This window comes from Bos grunniens, chromosome 8 (genome assembly GCF_055505025.1).
Source record: "Bos grunniens cultivar Pamir isolate PY7600 chromosome 8, Bosgru_T2T1.0, whole genome shotgun sequence".
NCBI classification, from domain to species: Eukaryota; Metazoa; Chordata; class Mammalia; order Artiodactyla; family Bovidae; genus Bos; species Bos grunniens.
This window is the reverse complement of record NC_141172.1, coordinates 39,871,457-39,884,810: the sequence shown is the minus strand read 5'-3', so window position 1 is coordinate 39,884,810 and position 13,354 is coordinate 39,871,457. Positions and strand designations below refer to the sequence as shown.

Below are 13,354 nucleotides of genomic sequence, written 5' to 3'. Positions count from 1 at the left end.
ATGGCATTATCTGATTCTGTTTTATGGTTGAGTAATACTAAGGATTTTTAAGTCCAGTCATTCTCAAGCTTTTTTATATAGAGACTTTTATAGCATATTGAAATATTCCATGTACTTTTCCATGATATCATCTACAATCTTAGAATCTTTTGACTAATAAAATATGAACAAAGGGATTTAGGGACTCCCTGAAATAACTATACAGGATCTCTGGAGTCCAAGACTCATTGATTAGAAACCATTGCTTTGATAATTAATATTTAGATTAAAATAAAATTCAGATCTTTTTAGAAAGCCTTGTGGGTCATAGCTCATTTAGCTTCTCTTACCTCACCCATGACTGCTATGGGTGTCTCTCCTGTTGCCTGAGCAACACGATGTTCTACTAAGTAGAACATGTATTCATCGTAGAGTAGACGGATCAGGTGGAAGGAGCCAAAGCTAGCAGCACTGCGTAGAGTTAAGTCCCGAATAACCATTGAGCTGTTCCAAGAGAAAAGACACAGATGCAGCCAGTGTTAGTGACCAGGATTCGCGTTCAGCCTACTTTTCCCATTAAAAGAAGTTATAGGTCTAACAGATTGGTATAGTGCATGACTTTCCATGGAATAATTTCATAAGTGAAGCAGCTGGCTTAACTCTTTCAAACAGAGTGGCAAAGAGGTAATCTTCATTAGGACTTGACTAGATCCTTATGAGAACTAGATAGGCACTCACTGGGAAAAACCATTTTACTATCATAAGCAAGTTGACAAATTGCTCAGAATCAATTAAAAGAAAAGATTTTTGGAAGGGTGACAATTCATCACCATAAGAAAAAGCATCTCAAAGTTAAAGTCTTATGATGATGGGTAAACACTGTATCACCATCTCTCAATGACTTCTGAGGTACACTTTGGGAAAAATATGAATTTGTCCCTGACTAAGTTTACAAAATACACTATGCAATGTTTACAAATACACAAGCAAGTTTACAAATATACTAAGCAATGTTCCCAGATGTGGCAATGTAGAATGTAGGAGAGGACATACAGGGATCCTTGCAACTTTTGTTGGAAGGCAAATTTATTAAATGATTCTACTTCTGTACTGATTTTCATTAAATTACAGTGATTCTCCCATTAGCAAGAGCATAATAAAGTCAATTAAAAATGCATAACCTTGAAAAATATGAATGTGTAACTATAACATACCAAAATATGAAATATATTTTTAATTAAGTACTAAAAATACACTCTATTATACTCAAAATAGAAGTAAGTCAAAATAAAATTTTGGCTTCATTGAAGACATGTCAGTTATTAAGCTTGACCACGCACTTCAAATCTTAATATTTTTAACTTAGAGTCAGAGTAGGATGTATGTGTGTGTATGTGAGTGTTTCTCCTCACTTTCATTTAGTGTCTTTCTCTAGAGGTTTTTGTCCTACACAAATTAAAATAGCCATTATATTCTCAGATACGAGGAAGAGAGAGAATCTCACTAATGTATGGGTTAATATCGCTAAAGGGCTTCCCTGATGGTTCAGGGGTAAAGAATCCACCTGTCAATGTAGGAGAAGTGCGTTTGATCCCTGGGGTTGGGAAGATCCCCTGGGGAAAGATATGGCAACCCACTACAGAATTTCTGCCTGAGAAATTCTACGGACAGAGAATCCTGGCAGGCTACAGTGCATGGGGTCACAAAGAGTCAGACACGACTTAGTGACTGAACAACAAACAACGATATTCTTAAGCCTTATTTTGCAATGAAGAACTGTAAAATGCTGGACAGATGGAAATACAGAAGAGTGTACTTTTGTTTTCTCTTTCACTTTTAACCTTAATTATATAGTGGCTACTAATGCATCAGATTCTACACATTCAACTTGGCAAGTGACAGATCACCATTGTACATCTAAAGCCCGAAAGCCCTGAATTCTGATTCTGGTTTTTCATTAATTCACTGTCAATCTCAAAAAACACCATTTCCTCGAGAGTGTTTTCCTTTTGGGTGAAAATAAAAGCAATAATTTAGGCCTTATCTAATTTATGTGATTATTTCAAAGATAGAGTGGGTTAAAGGTTGTGAAATAAACTTATGAATGAATAGGACAAGACTCAAATATAAGTGATTATGATCCTAATACACAGAACAGGAGGAACTAAACTTCTCACTCTCATTTGGTTATGGCAACCAAGAATAGGTGTTACAATAAGATGGCAGAGAATCTCTCCTTCTGTGGATTTACTTACTAAAAAGATTAAAAAAAAAAAACAACATTGTTTTTCATCCACAGGTTTGGAGTCAGATCCACATTAACCACTATATGATCTTGATTGTATATCATTCAACATTTTAAGGTTCAAAATTAGCTTGAGAGTCAAGTGAGATAATGTGTGTGAGATCCTAAAAAAACTGGCTATTGCTACACTATTACGAATGTTGGAGTTCAGTTCAGTCGCTCAGTCATGTCTGCCACTTTGCAACCCCATGGACTGAGCACGCCAGGCCTCTGTGTCCATCACCAATTCTTGGAGTTTACTCAAATTCATGTCCATTGAGTTGGTGATGCCATCCAAACATCTCAGCCTCTGTCATCCCTTTCTCCTCCCACCTTCAATCTTTCCCAGCATCAGGGTCTTTTCCAATGAGTCAGTTCTTCACATCAGGTGGCCAAAGTACTGGAGTCTCAACTTCAACATTAGTCCTTCCTATGAATATTCAGAACTGATTTCCTTTAGGATGGACTGGTTTGATCTCCTTGCAGTCCAAGAGACTTTCAAGAGTCTTCTCCAACATCATAGTTCAAAAGCATCAATTCTTCAGTGCTTAACCTTCTTTATAGTCCAACTCTCACATCCATACACGATTACTGGAAAAACAATAGCCTTGACTAGATGGACCTTTGCTGGCAAAGTAATATACTCTGCTTTTGAATATGCTGTCTAGGTTGGTCATAACTTTTCTTCCAAGGAGCAAGGGTCTTTTAATTTCATGGCTGCAGTCACCATCTGCAGTGATTTTGGAGCCCCCCCAAATAAAATCCGTCACTGTTTCCACTTTTTCCTCATCTATTTGCCATGAAGTGATGGGACCAGATGCCATAATCTTACTTTTCTAAATGTTGAACTTTAAGCCAACTTTTTCACTCTCTTCTTTCACTTTCATCAACAGGCTCTTCAGTTCTTCTTCACTTTCTGCCATAAGGGTGGTGTCACCTGCATATCTGAGGTTATTGATATTTCTACCGGCAATTGTGATTCCAGCTTGTGCTTCTTCCAGCCCAGTGTTTCTCATGATGTACTCTGCATATGAGTTAAATAAGCAGGGTGACAATATACAGCTTTGAGATACTCCTTTCCCTATGTGGAGCCAGTCTGTTGTTCTATGTCCAGTTCTAACTGTTGCTTCCTGACCTGAATACAGGTTTCTCAGGGGGCAGGTCAGGTGGTCTGGTATTCCCATCTTTTTCAGAATTTTCCACAGTTTATTGTGATCCACATAGTCAAAGGCATTGGCATAGTCAATAAAGCAGAAATAGATGTTTTTCTGGAACTCTCTTGCTTTTTGGATGATCCAGCAGATGTTGGCAATTTATCTCTGGTTCCTCTGCCTTTTCTAAAACCAGCCTAAACATCTGGAAGTTCACAGTTCACGTATTGCTGAAGCTTGGCTTAGAGAATTTTAAGCATCACTTCACTAGAGTGAGAGATGAGTGCAATTGTGCAGTAGTTTGAGCATTCTTTGGCATTGTCTTTCTTTGGGATTGGAAAGAAAACTGACCTTTTCCTCTCCTGTGGCCACTACTGCGTTTTCCAAATTTGCTGGCATATTGAGTGTAGCACTTTCACAGCATCATCTTTCAGGATTTGAAATAGCTCAACTGGAATTCCATCACCTCCACTAGCTTTGTTCGTAGTGATGCTTCCTAAGGCCCACTTGACTTCACATTCCAGGATGTCTGGCTCTAGGTGAATGATCACACCATCGTGATTATCTGGGTCGTGAAGATCTTTTTTGTACAGTTCTTCTGTGTATTCTTTCCACCTCTTCTTAATATCTTCTGCTTCTGTTAGGCCCATACCATTTCTGTCCTTTATTGAGCCCATCTTTGCATGAAATGTTCCCTTGGTATCTCTAATTTTCTTGAAGAGATCTCTAGTCTTTCCCATTCTGTTGTTTTCCTCTATTTCTTTGCATTGATCGCTGAGGAAGGCTTTCTTATCTCTCCTTGCTATTCTTTGGAACTCTGCATTCAAATGGGTATATCTTTCCTTTTCTCCTTTGCTTTTCGCTTCCCTTCTTTTCCCAGCTATTTGTAAGGCCTCCTCAGACAGCCATTTTGCTTTTTTGCATTTCTTTTTCTTGGGGATGGTCTTGATTCCTGTCTCCTGTACAATGTCACGAACCTCTGTCCATAGCTCATCAGGCACTCTATCAGATCTAGTTCCTTAAATCTATTTCTCACTTCCACTGTATAGTCATAAGGGATTTGATTTAGGTCATACCCGAATGGTCTAGTGGTTTTCTCCACTCTCTTCAATTTCAGTCTGAATTTGGCAATAAGGAGTTCATGATCTGAGCCACAGTCAGCTCCCGGTCTTGTTTTTGCTGTGTAGAGCTTCTCCATCTTTGGCTGCAAAGAATATAATCAATCTGATTTTGGTGTTGACCATCTGGTGATGTCAATGTGTAGAGTCTTCTCTTGTGTTGTTGGAAGAGAGTGTTTGCTATGACCAGTGCGTTCTCTTGGCAAAACTCTATTAGCCTTTGCCCTGCTTCATTCTGTATTCCAAGGCCAAATTTGCTTGCTATTCCAGGTGTTTCTTGACTTCCTACTTTTGCATTCCAGTCCCCTATAATGAAAAGGACACCTTTGTTTGGTGTTAGTTCTAAAAGTCTTGTAAGTCTTCATAGAACCATTCAACTTCAGCTTCTTCAGTGTTACTGGTTGGGGCATAGGCTTGGATTACTGTGATATTGAATGGTTTGCCTTGGAAACGAACAGAGATCATTCTGTCATTTTTGAGATTGCATCCAAGTACTGCATTTTGGACTCTTTTGTTGACCATGATGGCTACTCCATTTCTTCTAAGGGATTCCTGCCCGCAGTAGTAGATATAATGGTCATCTGAGATAAATTCACCCATTCCAGACCATTTTAGTTCACTGATTCCTAGAATGTCTACATTCACTCTTGCCATCTCCTGTTTGACCACTTCCCATTTGCCTTGGTTCATGGACCATTTCTTCTAAGGGAATCATAACAAGTATATATGATTAACCTTATTCAAAATTAAAAGAAATACAAATTAAATTAAGATACCGTATATTATCTATTATACTATAAGAAATTAAAAGATCAGCATTGAAGAGGTTATGGGGAAAGAACTCTCATTTATTGTTTCTTCAAGCATAAATTCACAAAACTTTTATGAAGGGAAATTTGGCAACAAATGTCAAAATTAAAAATGCACAAATGCTTTCACCTAGCAGTTCTAATTCTAGAAATTTACACAAATGAGCAAAGATGGTTTTAATTGCAGCAATATTTATATTACTGAGAAAATAGGGGGCAACACTAAATAACCATTTGTAGGATACTAGGTAAAAAATGGCTCATTCATATATGGAAATTTATACAATATATTAAAGAAATTGGGCTTCCTGAGTACCTCAAATCGTAAGAATCCACCTGCAATGCAGGAGGCCTCAGTTTGACCCCTGGGTTGTGAAGACCCCCTGGGAAAGGGAATGGTAACCCACTTCAGTATTCTTGCCTGAGGAATTCCATGTATAGAACAGCCTGGAGAGTCATAGTCCTTGGGGTCACAAAGCGGGTCAGACATGACTGAGCAATTTCACTCACTTTAAAGAAATGAGAGAGATTACACATAAAGGCAGTAAGACGGAAAGATGTCTATAATAAAATGCTAAGTGAGAGAAGGAAAACGTGTGATATGAGCCCATTTAACACAGAAACTATCTGTAAAGTTCTTAAAAAAGACCCACCTCTAAATAAATGGGAATGGTTAATACTTATTAGCCTCAAGACAGCATACTTCATTAAAATAGTATCAGTCAACTTAAAACTGCCAATTTATTTGAATTTATTTGAAGATAAACATGCAACTTTATATAAAGATAAGCATGAACGTATGTTTTATATTTGTACTGCAAGACCAAAACCCACATAAATGTTCAAGAATAAGAGACAAAAGGAATGTTTAAATAATGTATGCATGAGTGCTTGCTAAGTTGCTTCAGTCGTGTCTGACTCTGTGACCCCATGGACTGCAGGCTCCTCTGTCCATGGGATTCTCCAGGTGAGAACACGGGAGTGGGTTGCCACTTTATACAAAATGGAATATTGGAAGGACATTCAAAATTATATTTCTTTAGATATGATTGAGGTATAATGTTAAGGGAAAAATACAGATAATAAACTCTGATAAACAACTGGATCTCAATTTTATATAAAACTGAAAGAAAACATTTTACCATTGGTCTTTCTGGGTAGTAAATTATAGATGATTTAAGTTTATTCTTTGTCCAGTATTTGTATTTTTCAGGTTTTCTAAAGTGAGTATATACTAATTTCATAATAAAAATGGTTTATTTTAAAAGAAGAGATTTATTATAACATAGAAAAACAATCCTGTGTCAGTTGAATGTCAGTAAATCTTTACAGGGAAAGATATGACAGATACAGAATGAATTATATATATATATATCTATATATATATCTATATCTAAATCCAATTTTTAGGCCTTTATATTTCCCTCAAAATAATGTAAATGACTGAGAAGAATATGCATATTGAGTAGCTTTATGGTATTTGTAAAAGAAATACAAAGCCAATTTCTTTTTTCCAAGAGAATTAAATTTCATTCATTCAATAGATATTATGTTCTTACTGTGTGTCAGGGTCTTGTTCTACAGCAAGTCAGACAAAAGTTTGGTTTCAACAGAGTTCACATTCTAGTAGGACAGATGGTTGATAAAAACAGAGTAGATATAAATTATAAAGTTAGGTAGTAGTAAATCCTGAAAGATGATGCTGTGAAAGTGTGTTGCACTCAATATGCCAGCAAATTTGGAAAACTCAGCAGTGGCCACAGGACTGGAAAAGGTCAGTTTTCATTCCAATCCCAAAGAAAGGCAATGCCAAAGAATGCTCAAACTACCACACAATTGCATTCATCTCACATGCTAGTAAAGTGATGCTCAAAATTCTCCAAGCCAGGCTTCAGCAATACGTGAACCGTGAACTTCCTGATGTTCAAGCTGGTTTTAGAAAAGGCAGAGGAACCAGAGACCAAATTGCCAACATCTGCTGGATCATGGAAAAAGGAAGAGAGTTCCAGAAAAACATCTATTTCTGCTTTATTGACTATGCCAAAGCCTTTGACTGTGTGGATCACAATCAACTGTGGAAAATTCTGAAAGAGATGGGAATACCAGACCACCTGATCTGCCTCTTGAGAAATCTGTATGCAGGTCAGGAAGCAACAGTTAGAACTGGACATGAAACAATAGACTGGTTCCAAATAGGAAAAGGAATATGTCAAGGCTGTATATTGTCACCCTGCTTATTTAACTTATATGCAAACTACATCATGAGAAACGCTGGGCTGGAAGAAGCACAAGCTGGAATCAAGATTGCCGGGAGAAATATCAATAACCTCAGATATGCAGATGACACCACCCTTATGGCAGAAAGTGAAGAGGAACTCAAAAGCCTCTTGATGAAAGTGAAAGTGGAGAGTGAAAAAGTTGGCTTAAAGCTCAACATTCAGAAAACGAAGATCATGGCATCCGGTCCCATCACTTCATGGGAAATAGATGGGGAAACAGTGCAAACAGTGTCAGACTTTATTTTTCTGGGCTCCAAAATCACTGCAGATGGTGACTGCAGCCATGAAATTAAAAGACGCTTGCTCCTTGGAAGGAAAGTTATGACCAACCTAGATAGCATATTCAAAAGCAGAGACATTACTTTGCCAACAAAGGTTCCTCTAGTTAAGGCTATGGTTTTTCCTGTGGTCATGTATGGATGTGAGAGTTGGACTGTGAAGAAGGCTGAGCGCTGAAGAATTGATGCTTTTGAACTGTGGTGTTGGAGAAGACTCTTGAGAGTCCCCTGGACTGCAAGGAGATCCAACCAGTCCATTCAGAAGGAGATCAGCCCTGGGATTTCTTTGGAGGGAATGATGCTGAAGCTGAAACGCCAGTACTTTGGCCACTTCATGCGAAGAGCTGACTCATTGGAAAAGACTCTGATGCTGGGAGGGATTGGGGGCAGGAGGAGAAGGGGACGCCAGAGGATGAGATGGCTGGATGGCATCACTGACTCGATGGACTTGAGTCTGAGTGAACTCCAGGAGTAGGTGGTGGACAGGGAGGCCTGGTGTGCTGCGATTCATGGGGTCACAAAGAGTTAGACACGAGTGAGCGACTGAACTGAACTGAAATTCTTTGAAAAAAGTAAATCAGGTCAAGAGACTACAGAGTGATGGGCTCTGGCACTGAAAGTCAGGGTGTTAGGAAAACTTTTTGAGGAGGTGATAAGTGAGCAGAAATGAGACTGAAGTGAGGGAGTAAGCCATGTGAACACGTGCACTTTCCTAGCAGAAAGGAGAGCAAATGTTGAGGTCAATGCTGAGACTGAGGCAGAACTATGTTTGTTTTATTGAAAGAATAGCCCAGAAGCTGCAGCTGGGAAGACATGAGCAAAGAGAATATATATAATGGGACTAGAAATCACTAGCAGCTGGACCATGGAGGGTCTGTAGGCCATCATAAAGGCTTCATATTCTATCCCAAGTGTTTTGGAAACTTTTTGACAACTAGGCAATCACCTTACTGCAGCATAAAGACATAGGTAACACAAAATTCTGTTGGAAAATGGAAAAAAAAAAAGTGTGCTGACCTTCAGTTATAATAGTTACTTTTGAAAGTACCGATAATCTGCTATGAAATTATTGTCATATGTTTAGAAGAGAATCAGTTGAATTATATTATTAATATAATAATGTAATATTATTATGTTATATTATTAATAATGTCTATGTCTACTTTCTGCTCTCTGTGCTGGGCCTCTGCCCTACAAGCCAAGTATCAAATGACACAATTAACAGTTTAATTGGAAACCTATTGTCTGATTCAGATTTCTGTAAGACGTGTTACAAAATTGACTCCACTGAATTTCATGTTGCTAAGTTACCATGAACTCAACTCTTTAAAACTGGAGTTAAAACTGTTAATTATAACAGATGAGAAACACCTTTGTGTATGTATCTTCGTAATTCATGGCGTGAAAATTAAAACATATACTTGAACACACGATACTCAATCCACCTCTTTATGTATTTGGGAAGACATCACACATTCCTAAAAAGAAAGGTGAGACCTGTGACTCCACCGCCCACCCCCAACTCCACCATGTGAACTCTCCTCAAACAGTGCTTACAGCTAATTCCAAAACCGGAAGATTTATATATTGTTCAGCTGTAGGCAAACTAGGTTCTCTGTGCTCCCTTTCAAGGTATTGTATCAAAGCTATACATTTAATTCTTTAAAAATGGGATGTTTGGTTGACCCTCAGGGTGGCCCTGAGGAATTCTGTGTTCTGTTATTCACGAAACACCCAAGCTGAGAAGCGGCCCACTTAACTTCTGCACTGCTGCCCAAGAAAGCATATCAGCGGGTCATAGAGTTAGATATGTTTCTTGGGCAATGTTTTTTCCACCTCCCAGGAAGCCAGCAGTAGACATTCAAAGCCAAGTTAGGCAAGAAGAGACCCCCATTTGGAGCAGAGGGTGTTTGCAGCAACATGTCCACTACTGCTATCACTACTCTCTGCCAGTCCATTTCTTGTATATACGTGTGAATCTATACACAGAATTTTAGAATTAATCAACTTCAGAAAATGAACGGTTGGTATATGTGACTGCAAAATTCTTATTACAAAGCCAAAAACATTTAAAAAATACTCTGTAACACTCCTTCTGTTTGTGAATGAAGTTTTCATTACTCAGTATGTTCTTATGCCTCAGTAAAAAACAGGTCAGATTTTAGTCTTCTACATTACCAAGCTATTGACTTCGCCTACCAGCAGGAGGTATGCATCTTTCTGAATGTCTTTCCTTCTGTAGCCCTGACTGAACTGTATACCTTCAAGACTTTTTGAAATGAAAATAATAACCATAATAGTGTGTAATAATAACAAGCCATTATCCCCAACTCAGGGCAGACAGAGGGCAGGCAAGTGATGATCTACTGGGTTTGTATATCTGCAGAGAACAAGAAACACGAGTAAGTAATTTTCTCTCCTTTCAAGATACCGCGACAGATCTCTGTGGAGACAAAGGCTCCAGGGGTGTGTATTTCTAAAACCATATCTACTAAACAGATTTTAAAAAATCCTCAGGGAGGAATAAGGGCAAGTCTGAGGTAACTGCATAAGAAAGCAGTAAGAACAGGAGGGAAAAAAAACCTTTGGTTTTTCTGATATAGAGGATGTACTGTGCTTTTGCCCCTATAGGTTTTAGAGCAACAGCTAGTATAACATCTGTTTTATCATTCATGAAGCATATATACCATCTATATGATTTTCTGAGGAAAAAAAAGATGCATGAAATCAACTTGCAAACAAATGGGAAAATATCTGAAATCTTTTAAAGAAATGTTCCCAAGTTAAAATTTTGAATTCCATTAATACTACTACTATTGCTACATCTACTTTGAGAATACTGTGATATTGTTTTCCAAATCTTTCCCATATATCAAGGGAAAACAGCAACACATTTCTCACTGACACCCAGATCTAAACCCAGGGCTGGCTTTAATGAAGCATATCAGTGGGTCATAGAGTTAGATAGCACCTTAATAAGGTGCTTTACAAACCCTGTGGCTAAAAATATTACATATACGAGAGACAAAATGGTGGAGTTACTCCATTCCAAAATAAAAACAAAACACCACCACCACTGCTAGGCTTTCTTTCATAGCATTTATTTAACTCTGGGAATGGGTTCAATCCCAGGGTCAGGAAGATCGCCTGGAGGAGGAAATGGCAACCCACTCCAGTGTTCTTGCCTAGAGAATTCCATGGACAGAGGAGCCTGGAGGGCTACAGTCCATGGGCTTGCAAAGTGTCAGACTTGACTGGGCAGGTACGCAGACACTAGAAAATCATTTTCAGGATGTAAGGATAATTTAATTCCTAATTAAACATATATGGAATCAACTCTACTTCAGTTTAAGAAATAAGAATTGGACTAAATCAACTGAAAAAGAAAGAAGTCACAATAAAAACCTTCTACCATGATAATGGAATCTTTGGTTCAATCCTTATAAAGGTAATCAAAACAAGATGGAAATCCTATAATTTGGGCTTAGCAGGTTCACAATTTCTACTAGTCTCTAAACTTTGCTACTTATTTGCATATCATCTCTCCTCACAACCGCTTTGGATTCACTACTGATGTCCAGATGACGACCACAATATACCCATAGCCACAGTCAGTGGTAGGTCCTGTAGCCACAATTTGATGAGCGCATGGTTGCACAGGAATTAAATTAGGGACTGCCTGAAGTTCAAAGTAGATATGGCTTTTAGAAAGCTCATTATGATCTAAAGAAGAAAAGAAATGAACTCTCACCAGAAGAGTAAATGCTGCGGTCAAAAATATAATTTACCTAACATCTTAAGAAATGGAATTCCATCTGTCAATTCCATCCTATGCCATATATATGGTATATATGCCAACTTGCACAGGGTCTGTTTTTAAACCCTTGAGTAGACCTATGGTCAATGGCTCATCACAACATTTGATATCATATATAAATTCAGACTTAAACTGAAGAAAGTAGGGAAAACCACCAGACCATTCAGGTATGACCTAAATCAAATCCCTTATGATTATACAGTGGAAGTGAGAAATAGATTTAAGGGACTAGACCTGATAGACAGTGCCTGATGAACTATGGACGGAGGTTCATGACATTGTACAGGAGACAGGGATCAAGACCATCCCCATGGAAAAGAAATGCAAAAAAGCAAAATGGCTGTCGGGGAGGCCTTACAAATAGCTGTGAAAAGAAGAGAAGCGAAAAGCAAAGGAGAAAAAGAAAGATATAAGCATCTGAATGCAGAGTTCCAAAGAATAGCAAGGAGAGATAAGAAAGCCTTCCTCAGCAATCAATGCAAAGAAATAGAGGAAAACAAAAGAATGGGAAAGACTAGAGATCTCTTAAAAAAAAAAAAAAAAAACTTTCCATTTTGACAAAAAAATAAATAAATAAAAACCAAAAAAAAAAAAAGAAAGAAAATTAGAGATACAAAGCGAACATTTCATGCAAAGATGGGCTCAATAAAGGACAGAAATGGTATGGACCTAACAGAAGCAGAAGATGTTAAGAAGAGGTAGCAAGAATACACAGAAGAACTGTACCAAAAAGAGCTTCATGACCCAGAGAATCATGATGGTGTGATCACTCATCTAGAGCCAGACATCCTGGAATGTGAAGTCAAGTGGGCCTTAGAAAGCTCACTATGAACAAAGCTAGTAGAGGTGATGGAATTCCAGTTGAGCTATTTCAATCCTAAAAGATGATGCTGTGAAAATGCTGCACTCAATATGCCAGCAAATTTGGAAAACTCAGCAGTGGCCACAGGACTGGAAAAGGTCAGTTTTCATTCCAATCCCAAAGAAAGGCAATGCCAAAGAATGTTCAAACTACCGCACAATTGCACTCATCTCACACGCTAGTAAAGTAATGCTCAAAATTCTTCAAGCCAGGCTTCAGCAATACGTGAACCATGAACTACCAGATGTTCAATCTGGTTTCAGGAAAGGCAGAGGAGCCAGAGATCAAATTGCCAACACCCGTTGGATCATCGAAAAAGCAAGAGAGTTCCAGAAAAACATCTATTTCTGCTTTATTGACTATGCCAAAGCCTTTGACCGTGTTTATTTTCCACAATAAACTGTGGAAAATTCTGAAAGAGATGGGAATACCAGACTACCAACCTGCCTCTTGAGAAACCTATATGCAGGTCAGGAAGCAACAGTTAGAACTGGACATGGAACAACACACTGGTTCCAAATAGGAAAAGGAGTACGTCAAGGCTGTATATTGTCACCCTGCTTATTGAACTTATATGCAAACTACATCATGAGAAACGCTGGGCTGGAAGAAGCACAAGCTGGAATAAAGATTGCTGGGAGAAATATCAATAACCTCAGATATGCAGATGACACCACCCTTATGGCAGAAAGTGAAGAGGAACTAAAAAGCCTCTTGATGAAAGTGAAAGAGAGTGAAAAAGTTGGCTTAAAGCTCAACATTCAGAAAACGAAGATC

The 13,354-nt window shown here is 38.3% G+C and overlaps 1 protein-coding gene across 11 annotated transcripts in view; it reads right to left on the bottom strand.

The window, feature by feature from the left end:
- The window catches only part of RFX3 (regulatory factor X3), a 594,837-nt gene that overhangs the window by 30,757 nt on the left and 550,726 nt on the right, over positions 1 to 13,354 (bottom strand). For all 11 annotated transcript variants that reach the window (XM_086415305.1, XM_086415304.1, XM_086415310.1 and 8 more), the window contains one exon: positions 330 to 483. In XM_086415305.1, coding sequence (XP_086271431.1) covers positions 330 to 483 — 154 coding nt within the window. The remainder of the gene's footprint in view (positions 1 to 329; positions 484 to 13,354) is intronic.